Source organism: Poecilia latipinna, unplaced genomic scaffold (genome assembly GCF_001443285.1).
Source record: "Poecilia latipinna isolate Pla-1442-1.1 unplaced genomic scaffold, P_latipinna-1.0 Scaffold1724, whole genome shotgun sequence".
Lineage (NCBI taxonomy): Eukaryota > Metazoa > Chordata > Actinopteri > Cyprinodontiformes > Poeciliidae > Poecilia > Poecilia latipinna.
The window spans coordinates 52,628-80,386 of NW_015114340.1; the positions used below are offsets into that span (position 1 = coordinate 52,628).

The 27,759-nt window shown below is 38.8% G+C and overlaps 1 protein-coding gene across 3 annotated transcripts; it reads left to right on the top strand.

Moving 5' to 3' along the window:
* Positions 1-417: 417 nt before the first annotated feature.
* Positions 418-27,180, top strand: prickle3 (prickle homolog 3). 3 transcript variants are annotated; one of them, XM_015060544.1, is made up of 11 exons: positions 418-661; positions 10,850-10,932; positions 20,072-20,255; positions 20,430-20,543; positions 20,903-21,040; positions 21,345-21,548; positions 22,171-22,357; positions 23,648-23,974; positions 24,055-24,348; positions 25,279-25,647; positions 26,516-27,180. In XM_015060544.1, the coding sequence occupies exons 1-11, from the start codon at positions 620-622 to the stop codon at positions 26,944-26,946; spliced, it is 2,373 nt and encodes a 790-aa protein (XP_014916030.1). In that variant the 5' UTR covers positions 418-619; the 3' UTR covers positions 26,947-27,180. The 3 variants fall into 3 exon arrangements, with proteins under 3 accessions (XP_014916030.1, XP_014916032.1, XP_014916033.1); XM_015060546.1 differs by having other exon boundaries at positions 10,853-10,932; XM_015060547.1 differs by lacking the exons at positions 418-661; positions 10,850-10,932 and adding an exon at positions 15,003-15,878.
* The last annotated feature ends 579 nt before the right edge of the window (positions 27,181-27,759 follow it).

Genomic DNA, 27,759 nt, shown 5'->3' on the forward strand with positions numbered 1-27,759 from the left:
GAATCTGTGGAGGTGGAGGAAAGGATTCAGAATTAACAATACAATGAAGTGAAAGCTGCTATTAAAGTAACATGGACTTCATTAAAACTTAATCACAACTGCAGGCTGATTACCTCAAGTTACTGTGATGCAGAAATTCCTGTAAAAAAAAAAAAAAAAAAGACTTGGCAAACTATGGAGAGCAAATCTACCAGAGCGTGGACATGCTTTACAACAGGAAGGCATTCCTGAATGAAATTTATTGAATATACGAGGTTCATGTTAATGAAATAAATACATTTTCGATTATGTATTTTGTTGATAAGCACCTCTATACCACATAATTTTGCTTTTATTTTGTCTCCATCCAAAAGCAAAGTGTGTAAATGTGCGTTTTATTTTGAAGTCCTACCGGAAGCGGTGTGGTTTTTTTCAGTTAAGCTAACTTTTCACATCTGATCCGAAGCCAAAAGTGTTCAGTGAAGACTGGGATGAAGAGTCCGGGGGATTCCACAGGGAAGCAGCATGTAGTTCACGGTAGACTCCGACTGTTTCCACACTTTTAGACTTTATCGTTTATTTTTCTTTTCCGTCTGTTTTTTTCCACCTGGAAAGTGTCTTTTAACGTCCAGCCGATATCATGTTCCTGCGCGGCTCGAAGAAGCGACGGTCCAACCGCTCGGTAAGTTCTTCTGTTTTTAATTTAAACTGTCTGTACAGCACTTTATTTATCAAGAAGTCAACTCTCAACCCTTCAGTGTCTGTTTTGTTTCATATCCACATCAATCAACGTGAATTTAACCAGTGCGAAAACAAACAAATAAACAAAAAAAAATGTCCAGGAGAGAAAACAATCCAAGCGGAACTTCGTCCCACCTTCACCTGGCTATTGTTTTGTCGCTGGACTGAATTGGGGAGAAATTCCCTTCTTGTTTTCCCACATTAGAGGTAAAAACACGCAGTAGATGTTGTTTTTTATTTGTTTTTTGGCGTGCTTCTTGAAGTCGTTGTTTCTTGAGTCATGATGCGTGACGCCTCAGGTGAAGTCAGGAGTGGCTCATAAATCTGTACCTGAGCTGCAAGCAGGTTGGGATGTAGAGCAGTTTTAACCCGAACATACTCAAATACTTTCTCAGGATCTGTGATGTAAACACCTCGGTGTGTTTTCACCATAAAAACAACTTCAATAGTTTGGTTAATGAAGAACAAAGCAGCGGTTTATTTTTCATACATTTGGCTATGCACAATGCAATGCATAAATTACCCATCAAAAGTGAACTGCTAATGTAACAAATCCCTTTTTTACATATTTAATGTGTTGTTTCTGTCTGAATCTAAAGTAATTACCATTATATAATTTCTAGGTGTACGTATTGTACTATGAAGTATTTTTAAAATTCAGTTTTCATACCCATCAGTTGAATTACTGTGCTGTTAGTTTGATTTTATGAAGCCTTCCTGTCAGGCGTAATATACATTTATATTTATTTTATTCAGACTATATGATATAGTTAATTCACTAAGGACATGTTCTAACCTTTCTGTTAATTATCATTATTTCCCAGTTGCAGTGAATTAGACACTACATTACAATTAGGGAATTGTATCAGACCAATTACTAAAACACCCCAAAACATTTCTCATAAAGAAAAGAGTCTGCTTAAATTTTGGTATGTTTAAAATCTACTTTTAATCTGACAAATGGTTCTCACCAATAGATTACATTTTGTAATCAGTGTGGCTAAAAAGAACAGAAAATAAACATTTAAAGCTGTTAACTGAATCTTAAGACATACTTATATGATTCTACAAAATGTGCAAATCCAAACGGGAGCAGGAAGGAGTATAAAGTTTGATCTCGTGCCTGTCTGCACACACAGGTTCAAAGCAAATCCTTAGGTTCTTATTTAACAATAAACATGTAACACTAGGGATGGGCGTTTGTCACGCTGTTATTGTGAAACATTTCTTGTTATGCTAAGACTTTGGATTTACAATAAATTCCAAATAATGACGTTAATGAGTTAACGTCTTAATTTCGCTTTGGGATCAAGTATTTTCTTAACTGAATAATTTGAAGTAGAAACCTCAACCAACGTCTGTATTGTAGGAATTATTACTATTATTATTATTGCAATTTTCTCTACTATTTCCTGAGAAAATCAAAGAATATTACTAAACTTGAAGATATATTGAAGTGCAGTTTCTGTGTGCAACTTAGTAAATAGATGTGAGGACTGACATCATGAAGAAAGACTGAAAGAAAGTCAAAAGAAATTGTTGATGCTTTTTGTTTTCTTTTTGTTCAGGATTTTATGCTACTCTCTTTCCATTTATTGTGGTTGTGATCCCTGTTTGTGAAAGTCTATTCATAATAGTTAACGATTATGATAGATAGATGGATGGATGGATAGATATCATTAACCATAATGAGATTATTTAACAATTATTTGAGTCCCAAAACCAAAATTTACCTATTAAATAGCCAAAATGTGGTGGACATGAAACAAACCTAAAAATTAGGTAAAGAAATATCCAAAATACTAATTTTAAATGGTGACCAGAACCAATAAAAAAATATATATATCACTTTAATTATTAATCGAGGAATACGTCGGCTTGTATTTTTGTCATCTTCTAACCCAGTGGTTCCCAAACTTTTCCTTCTGCGCCCCCCCAGTGGTTTCCAAACGTTTTCTGCGCCCCCCCTATGGATTACAAATGGCTGTCTGGTTGAAACGACGAGGGGGGAGCATCGACTTTTTTGGGGGCAAAATGAATGTACGTAGCTGAAAATAGACACCAACATCGGTAGCCTACTTGTTAAGCTTAAGGTTCTGTATTGATATTAGCTAGTCATCTTTTAGCTAACATTACCTGCATCCAACAGCTTTACTCAACTCGGTTGGTTAGTTTGGAGGGAAAAACTGTGAAAAGTTCTTTGCGTTTTGCTGGTTTGCTGCCGTGATTCTAACACAAACCTACGTAGCTCCGCACAGCAGCAGCAGGTCTCCTTCACAGGTGTAAACCCAGCGCGAGTAGCGCTCATGTTGCGTTTAAAGGCGGCTCGGAAAAACAGGTTACACCATGTTCACAACGGATTAAACAGTTTTAACTGCTGATAAAAGTGACAGAGGACACAAATATGGTTAGTGTGGAAGCCTCTACTGTATCAAATTGACATAGGAATAACAGAGAGTTGGCCATTCTAAGGTAAAAACCCAGCGCATACAGTGTTCATGTTTTGTTTTTTTTTTCATCCAGACGGCTTCCCGCGCCCCCCCTGCAATGACACAGCGCCCCCCTAGGGGGCGCGCCCCACAGTTTGGGAACCTCTGTTCTAACCTAATCACAATATTTATGTTCTTGAAAGTCAGCTTTAGATGTAAATCAGGCTGCAGTGCAATCTTATATTTATTAGACTGCAGTATAAACATTAAAGGGGCAGTATTATTATCTATGTTCTAGGCACATAGTAACATTTTATAGCACACTCAAGTAACTATGTTAACTTAAGTTGTTATAATAATGATATATATCAAATATGACTTATAAGAAATCTGACTTTGTAATTTAGCGCCTTGAAATTGGGCCTCTGTCCCTTTAAAAACTCCTTTCTGAAACTCTGCCTTCAGGAAGTTATCACAGCGTTTTTACCAGAAGTAGTTCAAGTAATGAGGTCAGCAGATGTGCAGCTCCACCATGTGTTTGCTAATTGCTGCTGGCTAGTCTGAAGGAGCTGAATAGTAAGGGAAGTTGTAGAGGAGGGCTGCTGTAGGTCAACCCAGTCGTTTTGCACAGCTAAATGGTTGCCATGGAGATTAAAGGGATTTCTCAAACGTGCATGAAAGAATCAAGGCAAAACTCCAGGTATTTTTTTATGAAGCGGTAAGATTATTACATAATTTAAATCTCAAAAAAGTTGATTTTACATAATACTGCCACTTTAAAGTAGATGAAACATGCTTGGTGTCAGGGTCTATTTGCTCTCTTTCTGTTTAACTAACAGTGATTACTAACAACTGTTTCTGCAAATGCAGACAACAGCTGCACTTGAAGGTTTTATGGGAACAAGGCCTTCCATTGCAGAAACCCTCTGTTTTGTGTTTAGCTGTTCTGTTAGAGAGGCCTGGCTTGTGTTTAGTCCTAAGAGTGAGGCTGGAGGAAGACGACACATCCAGGCTGTTTTGGGTTGAGCTGACCTCAGTGGGTCAGAAAGCAGGAAGGAAAGAATACAATCCATCACATCACTGGGCTGCATTGTGCTGCAGAGAAACCAGCAGGCTGTCTGATCCTACCCAGTGAAGAGACGAGCATCTACCCAACCTGCCAAGGCAGCAAAGGCCCCTGACCTCCGACCTGTCCTGTTAATTTTTAATCCATCCAGAACCACAGCTTTGACAATCTAAATGTTGCTGTCAGTTCTTTTTCAGTGAGTAAGAGCCTATTTATCACAGCTTTTGATGATTTGAGGAGAACCATACTGTTGGCATGGACCAAATGACATCATTATTATGTAATATTTATCTGTTGTCCCAATATTATGAGAAGAAGTCCCCGGTTTAGCCAGAGCGTTGGCATGTTGATGTAAGACAAACAAAGCTGGCTGGTTTTCAGTTTGTCTTTCTCTTGGTTACACCGTTACTTGGCAGCATGATGGAACTCAGCATAACCTTGATGTGATCAAACCTCAGGCTCCCACACTGACGCAAGTTCAAGGTTTTCCCCAGTGTATTATGTATACATATTGGCTTTTTGGGCTGCCAGACTTTACTTGCCCCAATGCCAACCTAAGCAGTGTTTATTTACTTTAAATAGGCTTTTTACACACCAGTGGCAGTGATGGCAAAGACGGGTTGAAGAGGATCTTTGGTGAAATTGTTGTGCAAATGGTGACACTTTAATGATCTCAGGACAGGTGTCTTTTTTTTATAATCACTGCACCTCTGTAACCACTGCCTGTCGCTCCCCGTCTTCATGCTAACAACTTCATTAAATAAAGTGTCAAGTCACAGATAAAGGATGAAGAAACAATGGACAGTTTATTTTTCCGAAGTTTGAGAAGCAATGGAGGAGATGATAATCCTGATCATTTACCTGCTGACTGAAAGACATAAGCCAACGTTGTTAACGTTACCTGAGCCACATGCTAGATGAGGCAGAGTGCTAGCTAGCATGGATGTTAGCATGTTGTAAACAACATGTTATGTTTGTGCCACCAGCCTGAGTGCACAAAATAAGACTGATGTGAGCACATATATCTGTGAACAAAGAATAATGTGTTTACATCACACACACTCGCTCAATAAGTGTTTTGGCACTTATGGAATGCTATCCAGTTCAAACATTTGTGGACACTTTTTATTTCCAAAGTCCAAGGAGCAGTGGAGGAGATGATGACCGTGTCCGCTCACCTGCTGACGAGGAGTGTGCACCTACATTTTTAACATTACCCGAGCCATAGCTAGATAAGGCAGAATGCTAACTAGCATGGATGTTAGGACGTCGTATAAGCAACTTTCTGCGTCACATTTGTGCCCACCAAGCGGAGTGTCACTGATGTAAACACGTATATGATGTAAGCACTTATGGAACGCCATCCAGCTCAAAAATATGCGACTTCCAGCGTGTAGAAGTCAACATCTATGTGCCTGCATGTTGTTCTCTATGTGTTAGAAGTCACATATTTTTGGACTGGATGGCGATCTTTTGGTGCTTGCTTGGTTTTGTGCCTTTACCTGCAACGTGACAAAGTTTATGTAAATGAACCACACGAGCAGCCAATCACTGAGAGGTCTTTTTCATCCAATCAGAGCATTCCTTGCTAATACTGCATTAACTCGTATTAATAACCAATCACAGCCAGCAAGTCAAAATAACGCACCAAGAGAAAACAGTAGGATTTGGAAAAGCACTGTAAAAATAATACATTTGTACTCAAATGCAAATATGCTTACTCATCATTGTTCATTTTAAGTAATTTAAAATATGACCAACATTACATAGCTTGTTTAAGATCCACTGGCTGATTACTTTATCAGGATTTCACTAACTAATCATATTTTCAGATTTCCTGTCAAATGTTATAGTTTTTAAACATCAAAAGTACACAATGTGCTGCTGGTGGAGTTGACTTAGACTTGATTAATGAACATATTATTTACCTTGCCTTCATTTTGTTTGGAGGAAACTTCCTGTTGCCACTCCCGTTTAGAGCACAAAAGGAAAACCTCAGCCTGCAGACAAAGACTTGATACTGTATCTTTCATGGAAAGCTAAAAAGCAGAACAGGAAGCCCTCTCCCCGCTCTCTGTCATTACAAACAAACGTAAAGCGGCTGTTTTCTTATTATTTTAAGGTGGTTGTATATATAACATGTACTACAAGTGTGTTCCAACACAAACAGAATAAACACTCATCACAAATTACTGTTTGTTTTTTGTGAACCCCAACTGTGTCAGTTTAAGCCAAATTTATTTAATCCATGTTTGTGTAGAGATAAAACTCTTTTCTCACTGTTTCTAATCTCTTGCCCCTTCGTTGCGTCACTGCTGAACCCAAAGCTTTATTCTTAATTACAATTTGCCCGAAACGTGTGAGCATTCAATCAACAATCCCAACTCTTTTCTCTTCCTGATATCAATCCGTTTGAGGATTATAGTTGATCTTAACTCAAATTTACAGCACAAATTGTTTAACAATTAAAAATCTCTAAAGTGCGGCATCCATTTGTATTCGCTACCCCTTTGTTTACACTTTGTAGTACTTTTACAGCATCTGGGTGACATTTTTAATTGTTCTTGGCTAAAGATTAGTAAGACTGGATGGAGATTGAATGTCATGTTTTGTGTCTTACTTCAGTTTTCTATTTTGATTTAGGCCTGGGCTTTGACTAGACCTTTCTAACACATCTGAACCAGTCCGTTGTTGCTCTAACTGTAACTTTAAGGTTGTTTAGCTGGAAGATGAAGCTCCAAAGGGGCCTCTGGCTTTAAAGATCCCCACATCATGATTCTCCCACCTTCGTGTTTTACTTTGTTCATGATGCAAAGAGTGACAATATCTACTGGAAATGTGATATTATTTGTTCTTTAAAAATCATCCATAATATGACAATATGGTGTAGAAGTAAAAAGAGTGACATTGGGTAGAGATGTTTCTTGTTTTCTTTGATATTTACTGTGGATTAATCTGCGTTTTCAGCACTGTGGAAGTCAAAACAAGAGTGCAACTAAGCAAAATCATTTTTACAATAATTGTTTATATGTGTACTACATTATTTTTGTGATTATTTAGTACAGAAATTAAGATTGAGATACAAATTTTATTAACTACACATTTACTCTATTTACCTTAGCACTCCAGGCCTTTGCAGAGGCGACATATTTCAGTTTAAATGTTTTTGAAAAGTGATCTTTTCCCCCCCGTTAGTTTTTGCTGAATGTGTCCAGAGCCACATAAACTAAACCTACTGAGATCAAGAAGTATCATTTCATTTTCTCCCCTGTAGCTTCTGAAGTAAACGTTTTTCAAGTCGACTAAAGTTTCCAGTAGTGATCTTATCCTGCAGCTAAATTCTTTCTGAATCTGGAGGACTGCAGATGTACACCTCAGTGTACAGAAGTTTTCTTTTCTTTTTTAAAGCATGTGCCTCCAAGGCTCAGTCAGCCTGTCAGAGTAACGAGGAGTTACCTTTTTATGAGGAAACAAAAAGTGGAAGGACCCAGTCACAAAGAAATCATCTGTATTTTAAACATTATAATCCATCTTCATTGCCTTTTATTGGGATTTTATTTTATAAAATACGTTTTCACCCTGTTCTTTTTTGAAAATAGCTTAGGTTTAGCCAGATCGGATGGAAGTCACAAGCTCCCTTACGGAAGAAAATTACCCACAGCATGACGCTGCCACCACCATGTTTGCATCAGAGCCATGAGTGGAGTTATTTTTTACTTCTCACTTAGTGCCTCTTTGCATGCAAGCCATAAAACCAGCTTTTATGAAACTGGACGTGTTCTCTAATGAACCTCTAAGGCCTTCACAGAGCAGCTGGATTCATACAGAGATTAGGTGACTGTATGGCGGCACATTCCTGCCAAAAGCCACACTGGTAAAAAAAAAAAGTATCTAATTTACGTTATACCGGCAGATGTTGCTGTATGAATACAGTAAAAGCTGTATGTATGGTAAAGTTCTGGCAACCACAATGGGCAGTATTTTACCGTAAATTAGAGAATTTATTTTATTTTTTACAGTTCACCAGAGCTTATTAAAGTAACTCACCCCTCTGTTAAAGCGTAGCCCCAGTGTCCAAACCTTTTGTACCACTTTTGGGCCAAAATCATCAGCTCAAAATAAATATAAATTTTAAACAATATCACCAAAAATGCTGATTTTTTTTTACCTACTCAGTAATAAACTTAGCATAAAGTATTTTAATTAAACAGATAAAATCTTTTTTTTTTTTTGTAGGAACATGATCAGAACTTCAAATGGTTTTTGCATATTTCAGAAACTTCAAAACAGCTGAAACACTGAGTTCCAAGCATGGAAAAGATTATCACTTTTGTTGCATCTAAGATTTTTGTAACTAGATTTTGATTTAAAAGTTGTAGTTTTGTCCTAATTTTTGTAATTTGTAATTAAATTGTGATCTGGGGGCCATGAAAAATCAGTCAAAGTGCTGCAAATGGCCCCCGGACCCCACTTTGAACACCTTTGCTCAACAGACTTTTTTTTTAAAAAAGTGACTACTGACAAATTTAGCAACTTTTTTTCTGTTATTGGACTGAAGCAGCAATTGCTCTGCAGCAACTGTGAATGAACAGAAATGTTCCAATAAGAGCAATGCGCTCTCTCCATTTATAAATGAACGGTTGAGATTGCTCAACAATCTCCTCAGGGGTTTTAGGCAGGAATGTGGAGCCATGTGACTCCTCCTTAAGGCAACTGGCTGCATTTCATTTTATCGCAGGGTATCGAAGTACAGGGGGCAGAATCCGCACATGAAATCCAGGTAAAACGCATTGAAGTTTGTAGTTTTAACGTGACGATATGCAAAAAACCCTCAAAGTGAATTTGTAAATCTGCATGCAATTAGATTATTCTCAGCGTGTTTTGGATTTCTCCTACATTTCAGATGGTTATCTTTTAGTTTATACAGCCAGACATATTTACTCAGGTTAAATAAAAGAAAACCACAGGTCGGTTTTTACCCGACAGCCTTCACATGTCTGTGAAAACAGAGCCGTCTCCACTGTTAATGGGCTGCCGTTCTCGAAAGCAGTCGTAAAAATCTCAGCTTGGCAAAACAGGCTTAACGTGAATCCAGTTTTAGGGTTGGTGGTTAGAAATAAGGCAGGTGAGCAGGTATGCACAGGTACTTCAGTTTATTGCTTTCATACCTTCCGCTTGTTTACGCTTTTAGGTCTCAGCCAGAAGCAACTGTTTGGTTCTCTGATCCTCATGTCAGTCGTGTGCAGAGTTTGTTTATACTTATTCTCCGAAAAGTAAAGTGTTGGCTGAAATAAGAGGAGCGATGCAGCAGAGTTTGGTTTACTGTAGAGAGGAGAAAAAAGAGCAGAGCGGCAGAGCTGCATGGGGAGGGAAAGGGTGCAGCTCTCATCCTGTGTCTGCTTCCTTCCTCACATCTCTAAAAAGAGGCCTGGATCTGCAAAATGCATGCTGGATATGCGCACGCATGCACGCACGCACGCACACACACACACACACACACACACACACACACACACACACACACGTTCCTGCAGGAATGGAAGCAAAGCAGTTTTAGTATCAAAGCTCAGCAGTTTTGTCTGTTTTAATTCAGCGCTCAGTTCAGCCTGGAGGTTTGATCTGCTGATACAATCTGAGCTCAGATGTTCAGGGTTTGTACTGGTGGCTAAAATCCTTTAATTTCAATTCAGAAAGTGCTTGATTTCAAGGATAAGATCCTTGAAAGTGCTTGATATCAAACAGCACAGTTTTGTGATAAAGTGCAATCTAACGTTTGATTAAAAGGCTAAATTTACAAAACGTTACTTGCGGTTGAAACTAGATATTTAAAAAAAAAAACTTGTCAGTATCTGAAGTTAAGTCAGATCAAACTTCTAATGTTTTATGTTAGTTGGACTTATTTAAATTATTTCTATTTGCTAAATGCCAGAAAACTTTTTTAGAGATTTTTTAAAATAACTTTACTTTTGTTTTGTTGAAGCATTTAATTTGAGCTCAGAAGTGATCTATCTTAACACGATTTGTTTAGATTGTTCCAGTGCATTGAATATTTATCGTTCACTAATTGAAAAAAGGTTATCTTATATTTTATATGCTAAACAACATTATTAAAATTGTTTTTTGTTGTTAAATTAGTGTTTTGTTCTTAGCTTTGTCAGGTGTGTAGTGAGTGAGAGACAGTTCAAAATATAACATTTTATTATATTTAAGTTTACGTTGTCCCTGCTGTATGATTAAGAATCCTATTACAAGACATTTTTAGCAATGTAATACTAAGAAGACATAGAAACAGTTTTTTTTCCTAGTTGATTTAAAGTCTGGTGCTGGAAAAGTTTGAAAACTGTTTGAATCTTACTGTGGGAAAAGTGTACCAACCCTGTGTGGTGAATGTGTAATAAAACCATTCATGTACCTCGTTTATTATGTTAATAGTTTGGCAGAAAACTAATGCTAAACCCCTGACAAAGCGAAAATGTAATAAATCTGTCTGTTCTCGGCTTCTGGCTGTTTTTCTGACCACATCATGCAAAGCGCCGCCTTTGCTTGCATCTGTTGATATCTGCCTGTCGTTCTCCTGAAAGAGTGAAGCGGAGGAACTGATGTGAACTAAAGCGTCCTCATGTTGTGTTTGAAGCAGGAGGAAGAGGACCCAGACAGAGGCCAGCCCTGCATGCGCTGCGGAGATCAGTGCCCCGGCTTCCGCGTCCACGGCTGGAGGTAAAACCTGCTGCTTCATCCTGGGGAAGTGTTTCACCCAGGATGAAAACTCACCTCCAGTCGGGTCACAGTTCCTGCTGCTGCTGCTCTCTGGATCTGCTGCAGCTGAAAATAGCAAGTAAAAACCGAGCTGTAGGGCTGAAACGATTAATCGACTGTAAAAGTCGATTAATCACTAACTGGAGTAAAGAGACTCAAAAGAAAAAGGCCATTTGCTGAAAGAAAAGCATAACAAGATCAGTAATTAAGCCAAAAATGTACCAAAAAAAATCCAGATTGCATTTAAGATAAAAAAATAAATAAATAAATAAAAACCTTTGTAAATATGTTCAACCCAAAACTCTTAAAGCGGTTTAGTTTTGGTTCAAATTCTGTTAAGAATATCCTATTAATCACTTTTATCTACACAAGTTTAAACATAAGTAATATAATACTCATAATATAAAAAGGAAGAGTAAATTTATTCCAGAAAACTCCAACATTTTGAGATTAATCTCAAAGATTTTCTAGAAAATACTAAGAAATTTAAGAGTTTGAAGAGTTGAAAATTTGCTAGAAAAACATTTGAAATTTGGAGACTAATCAGAAAATTTCTAGGAAAGATCTGGACATTCTTGTGCTTCAAAAGTTTAAAATATTTTACTTTTGGAAATTTTTTGGAAATTTTCTGAGTTTGAAAAGTCGGAAATGTTTCTTTCTAGAACATTTCTGAGAGTAATCTCAAAATTTCTGAATGTTTTCTAGCAAATTTCCAATTTTTCTAGTTACAAGTTCATTAAGTTAAGGTATTCGGTTCATTAAGCTGTCATGTTAAACAAGCGTAAATAAGGTAAGTTTGACAAACTTAATGTGATTACATGTTGCAGATTAGCCCTATTTTTTTAAGTTGCAGCTGTATTCTGTTTTTTTCCATGTGAATATTTTACATATGTTTTAAGAGTGTGCACTCCTGATAAGTTCTACATCTTTAGGTTTTTGTTGCACTTTTTTTTCGGACTTGTTTTCTTTGCAGGCCTTGCACTGCCCTGTAGTTGAATATTATACAGTTTGCTTTTAAAAATTGGAAGATTAAATTAAATGTGTCAGGACTAAAAAAGTCTACAATCCACATATGAGCAGTATGAGAAATGATAAAAAAAACAAACAAACGATACAAAAAACACTCAGAGACAAGGTGCATCACCCAGATTAAAGCAAGTTCTTTGCAAAGTTTTCTGTCTGTTGATGTAATGCTGGTTAGTTTTTATGACCTTTTATTAATTAATTAATTGGTCAGAATCCAGATGCTTAACAAGCAATACATTTTTCTGGCAACAACTACTGAAGGAAATCTAAAAACAAGTAAAAAAGACTTTAAAACTTCTGAAACTTGTGACTTCTGCAACAGAAAACATCAAGGGCCGAAGACTTTTGTACTTTTACTGTTGTAATTTAGCTGTTAGTCACTGTGATTATTATGCTATATGTGAAGTTTGGTTGTTTTCCTTCAGACGTTTCTTCCTGCTTCTGTAATGTATATCCAGCTGGTTGGGTCGGTGGGCAATCTGATCCTGTCACTCAGATTAACCAGATTAGGCTGTGGAAGCCGCCATCTTCACCGCCCTCTGTCCGCCACTTTTCTGTTTTTCAGTCTCCACCATTCTCCGAACCTCATGGTACATTCCGAGTTCTTCACAGAAGTATTGATACGCCCAAAAATTTCTCAAGAACATTAATTCATTTCTTTTGGATTTTATATCATCGACCAAACTAATTAGTTCTTAATTCTGACATAAAAGGACATTCATCAATTATTTATGTAAATACTTTGTGTTAACCACTTTTAATCTGATACCTTTAAATAAAACCCAGTACAACCAGTGACTTTTAGAGGTCCACTATTCAGTAACTAGAGTCAACCTGTGAGTAAATCCATAGTTTTCATGCATCCTTAAAAAGTCTTAAATTTGTGTTTAAAGTATGTCCTTAAAATGTCTTAAATTCTTTTTTTTTTAAATCTAGTTTTACCTTTAATTTGTAAATCGCAGATCTGAATTTTTGTTGTGGTAGGATTATTTAATTGGGTCGCACACAGACTCGAGGCAGTGGTGGCTGCCGCTAAATAGCTGCTAATATAACATTGCTAGCTAGTTAGCTAGCTTTTTTACGTCCGTCATGACTACGTTCAAATTTATTGCTTGTTCATCTCAGCTATTAGCTCACGTCTGTTGCCAACGATACTATTTATTAGCATTATTTTATTTGTACATTTCTCTCTGTATCTTAAAGAAATTGTCTTAAGTCTTACATTTGAGTTGTTACATTTGATGGTTTGCAGAGTAAAATGTGCAAAACATTTATCTTCTAGATCTGCAAATCTGTTGCAGATGAAAAAAATAATACATGTAGTTTCAGTTGTAGTGAAAGGGGAGTTTCACAAACTATTGACCTTTGTGAGCTGGATAGAAAATTCACAGTTGTAAAATAAAGTAAAACTGAGTAAAATTTGAGTAGAAATGTGCTGGTCTGTCACATCAGATACCAATAAAATATAGAGGTTTTTAAATGTAACAAAACTTAAACAAGTCTGAATAAATATAAATAAAATACACTAAATGTAAAATAATGTAATTTAAAAACATTTTATTGAATTAGTCTGTCATGAATTGGTCCAAATAGTAGATTTTTCTTATTTTTTAAGGTTTCCTCAGTACAGGTCAAAGAGAGTGATGAACAAAAAAGACAAAACATATATTTTTATTTTACATTATGAAACAGTTAAATACAGTTATATTCCTCCTCCAGTCACTGCAGGTTTAACATAATGCACTTTTAGTTTATGTTGTTTCATTACGCATTGCAGACAGATTAGGAAATGTCAGGTAAAATGACAGAGACGAATGTCCCGCTAAGCCACGTCCGATCCTGCAGAATGAGCCACATGAACGTTATTAAGTGATTGAGATTGATAGGGGTCAGTTTTTAGGACCTCAGAGTCTGCTTCTAATTTCATCCTCCTTAATAATCAATCAAGAGTCACACCTTCGCTGGCGGAGAAGATCCTCCCAGAGACCGCAGGCTCAGCTGCTGGAGCTGGCTGAGCGGGAAGCGATCCATCTTCATCCCGGGCTTTTCCTGATCTGCGGTGGGGGGCAGATGGTGCTTCCGCTGCCCGGCGGAAAGTGAATTGAGTTACCGCTGACCCGCAGGTCCCCCACCATGCTTCAAAAGTGATCAAAGTCACCAGGAGCTATTAGTTTCAGTCGCCATGTGGCAATTAGTCCGTCCCTTATTAGTGGCGGGGAGTTAACGGGGCACAGCCCATCTGTTGGGATCTGAGGCGCGTTTACTGTCGTCCCCCTGCGGTTTGTCTCAGCTTTAGATTATCACAAAGAGGATTATTATATAGCTGCTACGCTGGATGCTCAGCTAGATTCTATCACTGTTTACTGACTGAAATATTGAGGATAATTACACTGCAAAAACACAAACTCATCAGTTTCTAGTGCAAATATCTTAACATAACAAAACCGACTTAAAAATAACATCAGCAAGATATAGAAGCTTGTTTTAAGTAAATAATTTCTTAATATTGATTAAATTAACTCACTAATGAGACATTTTTCCTATAAGTCAAATAATCTTCCAGTGGATTTAGTACGTTTTCATCAATATTAAGGACTAATTACTCAAAACAAGCCCTTAAATTTAGTTACTCATAAGTGTTTCAATAAGCAATAAATCAATTAATCACACAATGAATTTAAACAAGCTCCTTAATTTCCATTCTTATTATTAATATGTTTTAAACGGTAATTTTGTTTACAGGGACATAATAATCCATTTTATTCACGGTTTTTATTTCCATTTTAGTTGTTTTTTTGTTGTTGTTGTGTTTTATTTTAGGTACTTAAAATATGTTCCAGTTCCAGCGTTAAGTGCTCTTTTCAAAATTAAAGTTTATCGTAAAATTGTCTCCAGAAAACAATATTAGCGGTTGTTGCAATAATTTCTGGGGCAATTTACCATCCAGTAAAATTTGTATTCATACTTGTAAGTTAGTTTAGTTTTATTTCTTGAGTACTAAGAAATGAAACTACACTAAAAATACTTCGTATGATTTCGTGTTTTTGCAGTGTAGCATCAGACAATTGGTTCAAATTACTTCTTTTTTTGTTGACAGTGTTTAAATTGTGCTGATACGATACTACAAGTAAAAAAAGCTTCAAAGTGAATTGCATGTTTTGCCTAAAATGAAAGCGGACATTATCTCGGTGGTTTTTAATCCTTAATGAGTGGACGTCAGAGATTTGTCGTGACTTTCCAGAGGCCGTTTAATATTTCTCCAGAGATATTTTGTCGTCATTTTTGGCCATCTTGATCTCATAACGCGACAGATGCTGAACAGGACGGCGTTGCTCACAGGCTCAAAATCTGCAACTCTTATTTGTATGATTAATAACGGCACCGAAGCTGCAGTCGTCCATCTGTTGTGAATCAGCTGCAGCAGTTTAGTCACAAAAGGAAAAACAGTGACTTTTCTCTTATTATTTTCTAAAACGACTGAACATTTCAAGGCTTACTGTAAATATGTAGAATCCTCAGCTGATTAGTTGAGTTTTCCCAGTTTTGAATTGGTCAGTAAAATTGCTTCTGCTCATAAAAAGTTGAGATGTGTTTGGATTTTGGGTGGCATGGGTGGCTGTATCTGGTGAGTCAGAGCCATTTGTTTGCTCTCCCACTCGGGACGGAGGAGGGTGGGAGGGTTGGAGTGGACATTGAAAAGAGACGCTCACTCAGAGAAGATCCCAGTTGGACAGGAGCTGTCGTAGAGCGTCCTCCTCTCACAGACAGGATGCAGAAACTGGACGGTAAACAGAGCTTTAAGAGTCAGCTGGTCAGCAGAAGTCTGGATGGACGGCATCAACACGCTGGATGGGACTAACTGGTCATGATTCTCACACAAGGTAACGAATTTAGACTGGAGGCTTAAACGGTAATTACCTGTTGAGGTGACAGTTGTTTGAAGATAAAAGCTCATTTATGTCTTAATTATGTGTTTGTGCTGTCTCTAAGTCCATATGGTGCTGTCAGATTACTTTGTTATCTCACAAAATTTGGTAAACATGATGACCAAGTGGAGCGTTCTAAGATTAGAGACAAACTAATCAGGTGATTTACTGGCCAATTTAGTTTTTTAATGACTGACTGTAATTATGCTACAGAAAAGATACAAAATGAGATGTTTTTATTAATGATGCAGTAGCTGTATGTTCAACAAAATGAAATAATTAAGACATCAAGATGTATTTCACCAATTTTCCTGAAAAAGGCTGTTATTTATTTTTATTTGTGTTTATTTATTTTTAATTTTATTTCCTTTATTTAACCAGGTAAGCCCCCACTGACATCCAGATCTCATTTCTAAAGAGGGACCTGTTGGTTGGTGCTTTATACACTGAAAATGGTGGACGGTTTTACTTTTAACAAATAGGCAAAAATATTGCTGATCAAAGGTAAAATTGGCCGATTCCAGGCTTTAAACAATCGATTTGTGAAGCTCTACTTATGTCCTGCAGTGCTAAATATTATATACACCAAATATTTACATTTTTAAAAGACATAACCTTTTTTATTGTCTGGCATTAAATCTGATTAAGCTTTACCTGATGAAAGTTAAATAGCATGACTGAAATTAACATGTCGATCTCTGTAACAAAGGGACAGTTGGTGTTATAATGTTTGATGTTGATACTATTATAGTTTCGGACTCTTCTCTGGTTCTGTTGGATCCAGGTGATAGTGCCACCTGCTGCTGGTTGAAGGTTACAGTCTTTGGTTACAGTGTTTAGGAATGCTGTTGGTGCAACTGGCTGAGACGTGATGCATTTACCATCTGTCCCATCATGCCAGATCTTTAACTGGCCCCTTACCACCAGTAGCTAAGCAGCTGTGTAGGTAACTCAGCTGTGGCCGCATTGGTTTCAACAATTCAGGGGTTTGATCCCAAACCTGCGTCACAGGAAAACTTTATAGTTAAACAATAACAGATTTTCAATTAATTGTCGATTAATGGTTTAGTAGATTAAAATTAAATCAGATCGATTAACTGATGACGTCCGCTTGGACCTTCTTTTAGTGTTGTAGTTTAGACGCCATCCAGCAGAGGGCGCCGCTGGGCATCCGTAAACAGAGCCGCTGGTGCGTCAACAAAGATGGCGGATAATAGGAAAGATAAACGGTCAAATAGAGTCCGGTATGGGGTGCAAGATGTTCTTCATGCGGTTCGTTTTGAAATATAAGTTTAACATTTAAGTTTCATGTTAGCAGCGCTCATTCAGCTGAGCTGCGTGATGGAGCAGCGTCAACATTATCGGCCAAAAATTAAAGATGTGACGGCAGTAAAGCGGAGAGTGTAGCAAAGAAAAAATGTGACATGATGAAAAAAACATGATTTTGAGGGCTGTCGTGAGTTGATTCACTTTACGAAGCAACGTTTTAACCCTTGTTCGTGCAAGGACCGAGGCAAATGATACGAGTGAGGGTGTGGGGTCGGTTGGACCCCACACATTTGTAAACAGAAGGGTTAACATTCTTTCTGTTTCACATATTTTAATATTTTATTTTTAAGCAAGAGGGTAACATTTTGTTAGATTTTATATAAAATAATGATTTTTTAATTTTATTTTTTTTTAATTCAGCATATAGCCCCTCGTGTTTTGGGAAGGTGATCGATCGTCTATCTTGATTTTTAGGAAAGTGATCGTTTATCAAGTTATCCTTAGTCGATAAGATCAATCAAATCTAGATTAAATAATCGATTAATTCTATCCCATATTAATATCTCTGATTAGAGCCTTCTAAGCTTCTTAGCAGTTAGTTTCCAGCAGCAGCAGCAGTCACTAGCGTCTCAAAAAGAGCTCATTGTAAATAAATCCATTGATTAGAGGAGTAGTAATCTGCGGTTGACCAGTGGTCATGTGTTTGGGTACGCCAGCTTTTTGGCTCCTTGGGGACTGGGTGCTCTCATAAAGCAGCTTTGTGCCGTACGAACTTGAGCCACAAGTACCAGCTGGCAAGCTGTTATGCAATCACAACAGAAACGTAAAGTAAAAGCCGCGTATGGACACAGTGTCATGCTTCGCTTGCAGCCCGGGGCGCTTCATTCTGACTCCACCGGTCCCACACACAAGCACGCACCCTCCTCCAGATTGAACGCGATGCAGTATGAGGACAAGATGGTTGCAATACGAGGCAGAGAGAGATTAGAACTGTCCCGGATTGACAGGCGGGCTTATGTCAGTGACCTCGTTTTGCTGCTTGCTTGTCACAGATGTGCTGGTCCTGATGCAGAGGGCTGCAAGATGTCAGGCCGAGGAGGGCGTGAACTCGGCGGAGGTTCCTCTAAATTATCTGGATGTTGTGTTCTTGTGAGATTTGCTTACTTGTGTTCAAACTGACAGCAGGAGGTCTTGGTTAGTCAGCATGAAAAAAATGCTTGTGCTGGGTTTGTGATGTAACGTCTCCTGCTTGGTGCCTTGTAAATTACACTGTTGAAAGCGGAGGGAGTGACATATGACTGCGATGAGAAACTGTTATTACTTACAGAGTTTCTTTGTTTGGCTCTATTTTAGCAACTGGAAGTAAAGCTTAATCTTTAAGAGTGTTAATTTGTTCCAGCTTGAACAAATACAATGCCTTGTTAAGGTACTCTTACTCACTGATATTTTAGTGTTGATCAACCACCAATTTTAAATTTTAGTGGGGTTGGTTCTAAAAAATAATTAAATAAAAGACACAGACAAATGCAGCACACGTTTGTCTGATTTGTTGTTGCCTTTATTAGAGAGTGTCAAGAAGAAGCGCCGTATACAGGCCAGGCAAAAACCGAAGACTTATACCTGAACCTTCAGAGCCACATAAAGTCGGTTACAAAGTTGGCCTTCTAGATCCTGACGAACATTTCTAGGATTAAAGGACTAATGTACCAACAAGATCTAGAGGAACTCATTCATGCGCCTCTAATCTGAGGCGCATGAATGAGTTTTCTGGACTGCTTGCAGTCCAGAAAACTGCAAACATGCTGAAACACTGAGTTCTTTTGGATCAAGGCCACAAAAAATTGTTTAGATCTTCCTTCAATTGACAAGTGGAAAATTATTAAGTGTTTCAACCAGTGATCATTTTCTCTTTAACATTTTAATTTCTTTGTTTTTGCTTGTTTTATTTTCCTTATCATGTGAAACTCTTTGAATTATTTTATTCCTAAAAATGCACTATAGAAATAAAATAGTCCAGTCCAATGAGAATAAAATTTAACTGTTTGGCCAACACAAAACACTTTGTGTGATGGTAAACTAAAATTACACTCTGAACAGAATGTATCATCTGTGAAACATGGTGGTGGCTGTATGATACTTTGGGGTTGCCTTTCAGATTTGTCAGGTGATTTGCAAAACTATTTGGAGTCATAACTGAAAATATGTGGAGTTTTAATTCTGATTGACACAGGGAGGATAAATATAAATGCAAGCAACCATTTTAATGTAATTTTATATTTGTCTATTCTGTAAAATTCAAGATGTGGAACCAACAAATCAGTTAAACATGATAAATTAAAACAAATCCAGTCATTTCCATCTGTATGATTTAATGTTTTTCTCTTTTCTGTCTCTCTTTCTTCCAAAGCTGGTCTTCAGTTTGGGGCTTTAACCTCAACTTTGTTTATAGACTTTATAGCTCATTTTATTTGTTGTTTCTGTTGTTTTGTTTATTTATTTTGGATATTTAAAATGTCTTCCAGTTCCTGTTTTTAATGTTTGTTAAATTAAGGTTTATTGATCTTTGAGAATGTGTTCAGAATCATTATATTACTTGAAAATGGATTCAAAACCACAATATTATCATTCATCGCAATAATTTTTGGGACAATTTATCGCCCAGCAAAACTTATGTTTTGCAAAACTCTGTGTAGCAGAAACAATTTTATTACTGTTTTTGTTTCTCCAAAGAAGAAAGTAACTGGAGAACTCATAAATATAAGACTTGTCAAGCGTTAAAAACTTTGCTTCTTGAAGCAACATTAGACGTTGAATGAAACACTTGATCAGGTTTCTGCTTTGGTTGTAAATCAGTTTTAAGACCGTCTCCGTCTCCACAGGAAGATCTGCGTGCACTGCAAGTGTGTGCGGGAGGAGCATGCGGTGCGGTTGGTGCCAGGGCAGCTGGAAAAGATGATGACTAAGCTGGTGTCGGACTTCCAGAGGCACTCCATCTCCGACGACGACTCGGGATGCGCCTCCGAGGAGTACGCTTGGGTCCCACCTGGGCTCAAGCCCGAACAGGTCAGAGACAGGATATAAATTAAACTCAGATGCTCTCCTTCACCTGGACGTGTTCGTACACAGACCCAAATGATTTGATAGGCAGTAATTTCATAAACTGCTTTGTAAGTGGGTAAATTGCTGCCCGTAGTCTCTCATTTCTGCCTCTGTGAACAAACTTGTCTCCGGATTCAGGTGTACCAGTATTTCAGCTGCTTGCCAGAAGACAGGGTGCCTTATGTGAACAGTCCGGGGGAGAGATACAGAATCAAACAGCTGCTGCACCAGCTTCCGGCTCACGACAGCGAGGTAACGGGCTCCAGTAGAGGCAGAGAGACTCACCTGGTCAGCTCTGGAACACACCGTTACAGAAACACCTTCAAAACTGGAGCTGAATTTAGGAAAAAGACTGAAAAAAAAACAAAAACACTTTACTGGTTGGAAGACGAGTGGAAAACATGAAAACTAAATCCATCTGTTTTCCATCCATCCTTTCTTTCTCTCAGTTTTTTTATCTGATTGTACTTTTGAAATATCAGTAATCAGTGACACTTTGAAAGATTTTTAAAGGACTAAAACAAAGTTTCTGAGTCTGAAGCTGCTGCATTTTTACATAAAATGTCTCATAAATCTGTAAGTTTCTACCAGTAATCTCTGTTTTCTCGCAGCCTCAGTACTGCAACTCTTTGAATGATGAGGAGAAGAAAGAGCTTCGTACGTTCAGCCAGCAGAGAAAACGAGATAACCTGGGCAGAGGCGTCGTCAGACCTTTCCCTGTTACCATGACCGGAGCCATCTGCCAGCAGGTGCACAACACTTACAGCATCATGATCATATTTCATGACCAGAGCTATACAACGCTCAGGTTTTCCTTATCCAGCATTAATGCACAGATGTGAAAGCTTCTTAAAACGTATCAGAGCGCGTCAGGCTGACGCTAAGCGTAGCTGCATGTATGTGCAGGTAACGCTTGGAGGCTGCAGCACACAGAGTTACTGATCACAGAGCTGCAGAAGCAAATTACTGAGTCCTCTCCATTTGCTGAAGGATACACCACCTCACTTCCTTCCCTCTGCGCCACACCCGACCCAACCTCATCTGTTTTTCCAGTGTGGCAGACAGATCAGCGGCGGAGACATAGCTGTGTTTGCCAGCCGGGCGGGTCACGGCAGCTGCTGGCACCCCCAGTGTTTCCAGTGCTCGTCCTGCAGCGAGCTGCTGGTCGACCTCATCTACTTCTTCCAGGACGGGCAGATCTACTGCGGCCGGCACCACGCCGAGAGGCTGAAGCCCCGCTGCCAGGCCTGCGATGAGGTGCGTGGTTGTCCTTTGTCCAAGAAATGCTTCTCCTCATGATTACGGCTAATGATCATTTTAGTAATCGATTTTTGTCCTGATGATTAATCGGAAAAAATATAGCAGATTCTACAGATTTTATATTTAACTGCTTAAGCTTAAGGTAACTTTTTATACAATATTAATTGATTATCTCAATAATTAATTAATCACGATTAATCCGATTAATCGTTTCAGCTCTAGTGAAATTTATTGTCTTGATAAATTTCAGTCCATCCCATCATAACGTATTATTAATAAATTATATAACAGAATAGTGACCTGAATCGTATTGTTTTTTTATCTCCAAAGTCCTGGAAAAGTTTGAAAACGTACCTTAAAACTGCTTGAATTTTCCCCGTCTCCATTTGATCATAAACATAATTCACTAACTTAATCTCTGTTCATTAATTAAATCTATTTAAAGGTTTATGTTAGTCTCTTTCGCCTGGCCGCTCGCTGTGATTTAAGAGATTAGTTTGCTGAAGGATCTGACCCACAGCGGCTCTGAGGGCACTGGGTTGCAATCCACTTCCTGTTTCTGTTTACCCAAACTGTCAGTGTTTGTTTGTTTACGTACCTGTCCAACCCTTTATTCCAGATTATTCTAGCAGACGAGTGTACGGAGGCAGAAGGAAGGTACTGGCACATGAAGCACTTCTGCTGCTTTGAGTGCGAGGCGGCGCTGGGCGGTCAGCGCTACATCATGAGGGAGAGCCGACCGTACTGCTGCTCCTGCTACGAATCCCTGTACGCAGAATACTGCGACACCTGCGGAGAGTCAATAGGTACAAGGCAGTTCTACTCTGTTCAATTCAGAAATACAGTAACCCTTTATGTGCCGGGGCGCCATAAGACTGACATGACACTGTCATAAACATGATATAACACCTGTCATAAACATGAAGGAGTCTTATGACTGTTCGGTAAATTATGACACTTTTAATGCAAAGGTGCTTTAAAAGTTGGATTAAAAGTCCATTAAAAGTGCCAAATTTGCATTAATTTGTAAAAATGGCATTTTACTGCAAAGTCACGGACATTCATAAAGACTCTTTAATGTTTATAACAGGTGTAATTCCATGTTTATAACATCCTCATGTCCGTCTTATGCACCCAATGAAATAAAGCGTTATCAAAAATATTTTATTGATCCCAAAAGGTAATTAATTGTTGTTGCAACTCATTAATCCAAAGTCATCAAAGTGTTATTAGACAGTAATGGCCAATTGCCAATTTTCCCTCCTTCCTGTTTTCCTTTTGTTAGCCTAAAAGAAAATTAGACAAAATGTGATTAAATCATTCCAGGTGATTTTATTGTGTGTATATTTCTAAATGTATTACTGATAGGAATTTATACAGGGTTCCTGCATAACTTTGAAAAGTATTGCATTTTCTTGTAGAGAAAAAAAATCTATTTTGTTTCTTTATATTTCATTTACATCCTTTATTTGATTTGCTAAATCATAATGTAAAAATCTAGACATGTATTTAAGCGTTTGTCATTATTAGACCTGCATAAAAATTCAGTATGGGAAATGTTTGATTTTTTTTAAAGTACTTTGTTCCTCCGTGTTCTAAGAAAAAAAAAATCTAATACTGCTTATTAAACGGGGAAGTTTTCACAATAATTTATTTTTAATTTGCTAATTCATGTCGAGTTTAACAGGATTACAGTTTTGAAAACTCATAAACGTTGTGGTCCCAAAGTCAGGTTGCTGTACTCCAGTTAACGATTAATTGATTACTAAATTAGTTGATGTTTATTTCAATAAGGGATTAATCCGATTCAGCCCTAAAATTGCTAAACATATATTTTTTGTAAAGGTTTTACTTAATTACTGCCCTAAGAGTGTTGTTTTTCAGAAAATGTAAAATTTTTGAGTCTTTATACTCCAATTAATGATTAATTGATTACTAAATTAGTTGATGTTTTCAAACCCGATTAATCATGATTGATTACAATTAATCGTTCCAACCCTAGCCTCCTGTAATGTCTAGCAAAACTGATTTATTTTTAATATTTAAAGAGAATACTCATCAATGTAGCAGATAATCACCTGAAAGTCTCTCCTCAGGTATCGATCAAGGCCAGATGACGTACGAGGGTCAGCACTGGCACGCGGTGGAGTCGTGTTTCTGCTGCGCGCGCTGCCAGCTCCCTCTGCTCGGCCGGCCCTTCCTCCCACGCGGGGGCCTCATCTTCTGCTCCAGGTCCTGCTCCCTGGGCGACGACCCCAACAACTCGGACTCCTGCGACTCGGCGCTGCAGAGCAGGTCTCCCCATCACGGCAGGCGGTGGGGGACGCCGGAGAGGGTGCCCTGCGGCTCCCCTCTGCAGCCACTAGAGGGCGTCAAACACTCTCCTGCACAGGACTGCATTCACACTGCAGTGGAGAGTAGAGGTGAAAATGACTGATTAGGCATTAAAGTGTGAGAACATTAGCTGTTTTTGTTAAATATTCATGCGATTTGCTTCCTTCAGGGCTTCACTGCAGCGCTCCAGTTCAGAATGGGGTTCCTCCACACACCGCCCATCCTCCTCCAAGAGGCTCCTACTCGCCTCTGCCTCACATTCACCTGGGAAACGGCTGGCCCAGCGACGTTCCACACTACAGTCTGCTGCCAGGGGACAACAGCGTCAAACCGCCAGCCACGGGTGTCCAGTTGCAGGAGGAGCTGAATGGAAATACTGGACTAACTGGTCGTAATTCAAGAGGAACCTCCACCAACAAAGACTGCAGGAACTGGGTGGAAAAGACAAATCAGGCAATGCAAGGTAACAGAAACCCCAGTGGGAGCCTGAGGAGGGATCTGGCCTCTTCCCAGGACCAGAGTTTAGGCTCAGGAAGTCTGGCTCAGTGTTTCAGAAAAAAGATGTGAGGGGAAGCTTCAGGACGCACACAAGGGTCAGTCAGCAGCAAAGACCCAAACCGGTCAGGAAGCACACCTCTGGCTTTGGAGTGGCCTAGCCAAAGTCCAGCCGTGACTCTAATTGAGGTGATGTGGCATGACCTCAGACTGGCTGCTCATACTTAAAATGTCTCTGCAATTAAAACGATTCTGTGAACAATAGCGGGTTAAAACACTGAATGACTTCCTGTTTTCTCTTTGCTTTAGTTTGGTCTCTGATAAGAACGTCACACTTAGCAATACATCAATCGCATGATAAACTAAAACGATAAGAGACACTCTCCTTTAATATTATTGAAAAGCCGTAATTTTTAGAGATAAGACAAATATTTAAACCCAGTGAAAATATTTAAACCCAGTGTGAAATGGTTAGTTTAGGTCACCTGATCTGAATGATTATTGTTTTTTAAAGTGCAGTTTTGTTTAGAGAAACTTGTTTCTGTTGTTTTATTTTTATATTTAAAATGTTTCCAGTTCTAGAGTTAAATGTTCTTTTGAAATATTTTTTTTAATCTCTAAATTAGTGTTCTCACATTAGTATAAATTATTTTTATATTACATAATAATATAACTATCATAATTACTATAATTGTCATTATTACTAATAATTATTATATTATAATAATTATTAGTCATAATAACGTATTAGTACTGATAATAGTTAGCATTAATTTTCATAATATTGTAATTTTGAAAATGGCCTCAAATTGACAATATTCATCATTGATCTCAATCATTTCCTGTTCTTGTCGCCACATCAGGCCTCTTCTCTGATTGTTCCCTCTTTTCTCCTCAGACACGCCGCCGCCATCATCAGACAGCTCCCCCGTCCTCCCACCTCCTCTGCCCCTTAAGTCCCGGGACCTGATGCCGCGGGACTCGTCCCCTCTGTCCCCGTCCCCTCTGTCCCCATCCCATCGGAAGGACCAGCCCCCCGAGTTGCCTCCTCCGCTGACGCGCAGCGGCCAGGCCAGAGTCAGCTTCAGGGAGCCGATCAGCAGCAGCTACTCTGTAGAGGAAGACGACGACGATGAGGAGGAGGAGGAAGAGAGGCTTCATGTCAGCATGGAGTCCAAGCAGACTGAGGATGACGATGGTGAGGTGGGGGGTTTTGGAAGCAGGCTGCACCTTCAGAGAGGCGTCCCACCACAGATGGATCTACTGGGTAAGCAGAGTCCCTGGTGGTTCTGTGTTGGCCGAGATGGGTCGCTGGTTTGCTAAAAATGAAACTCTCATTTAACTTTTCATGTTTGGTCAGATTACAACTCCAGGTCTTTCATTGGGATTAAGACACAAAGAGTGAAGTTCAGGCTTTTGCTACAAAAACAACAAAATATATTGTTTAATTTCTTTTGCTGTTGATAAATGATTTATTAGATTAAAATTAGTTCCAATCGATTAACTGATAACCTTTAGTGTTGTAGTTTGGCTGCCATCCAGCAGAGGGCGCCGCTGGTCATCCTTAAGTAGGCGTTGATACAGAATTAAAGATGGCGGAGGAAAGATAAACGGTCCGAACAGAGTCCGTTTTTAGGTGCTATATGCATTTTTATTATTTAGTCAAAGTGTAATTTTACAAAATGTCAGATTTTAAGCATTTTTAAATTTTAATGCGATTCTCTATGGAATCAATTTTTTCTCCATCTCTAATCTCTAGAAGGTTTTGATTAATTTTAGGTCACAATAACAAATTTAGCAGGACAATAAATTGTTCGAGAAGTTATTGTAATAAATGATAATGTTGTTTTGAGACAATTTAATGGCTTAATACTGCAGGAATACATGCTCAAAGGTCAATAAACTTTAAATTCTAATGAATATTTGGCTTTGAAACAAAAAAAAATTAAATATTCAAAATGAACAAAATGATGAATGGTTTGTCCTTCAAAAAACAGACCAAACCACCAGACTGAAGGCTTTTATCATCCAGCTTTTGGTAGAAGAAAAAAAAACAATAAATAATAAAAGTTGAAACTATTGAGCTCGTTTTATCAAGCGATTACTTTATTTAATTTCCTTTTTTCCCTGTTCAGACGGCTCTTCGTATCATCGTCATCACCTGAAGCGCGGTTGGGGCCGCTCCCGTACGTCCTCTGACCCCGTCCTCCCTCCGGGGTTGGAGCGGCGCCGGTCCGACAGACCCCGACTCGACACTCTGGACTTGAGGGCCGAGAGCCGGAGAGACGCACGCAGCTCCTGCAGCTCCCTGAGCCTCCAGCAGGGACCCCACAAACACGAGGACTGCTGCTCCACCTGCTCCTCCTCCTCCGAATCCGAGGAGGAAGGCTTCTTTCTGGGGCAGCGGATCCCTCTGCCTCCGCAGCTCCGGCAGCCCGACGACGGCCCGGCCAGGCGGCCCGAGGAGGTTCTGGAGGCGCAGAGAGACCGCGGCCTGAGAGGCAGCATCCGGCGGAGACGAGCTCAGAGCGCCAAGGAGAAAGATAAAAACTGCGCCGTATCCTGAAGCAAAAGCTACTGAGCATTCGTCCTCCATCGCTGCAAAAACACAAAATACTACCAAGTATTTCTGGTCCAGTTTCTAACGCAGTCGTCTGAGTAAACTTCAAATAAGACTAAACTAACTTACAGCAAAGTACAGGAGCTTGATTTAATCAGTAATTCAGCGATCCACTTTTTTCTCTTCTGATATCGATACAGACATGTGAAGTTTAGAATCGATTGATACAGAAAAACAGGACTGAATTGACTTGCAAAGGGTTTTTTTCTTAGTGTTTCAACACCTGACAGTCTGGTTGGTTCGTTTTGATTATGGACCAAAACTGCAACATTTGTTACATTTTCAGCTGCTGTGGTTGGATTTCACCCTGCACTGTCAAACAAACCCTTTGAAAAACCTGTTCCCCTCTTCACCTGTGGGGGCGCTGCAACAGGAACTACTGAAGGAAACAACACAAAAACCTTTGAAGAAGACGCAGTGCAACTTCCTTTCTGAACAAAGATCTGATGCTACAATCTGAGTAGCATCAGATGTTAGCGGCTGTAGGATTTCTGTTTTGTCTTTATTAAAAGACCACAAGTCATTTCTCCCACTGGCATTAGACTGGATTTATTTTGGTTATATTACCCAGAATGCCCTCTGCTGTTGTCTGCTTCCTGCTTTGGAGAGGTTTCCTGCCTGCTTGCATTCATAAATGAACTGGGATAAAAACCAACGTAAAATGTAGATCAGTCAACATTAAGAAATTATTGACTTAAAACAAACTCCTGTATCTTGCTGAAAATTATTTGAGTTAGTTTTGTCTTATTTCCAGTGTAT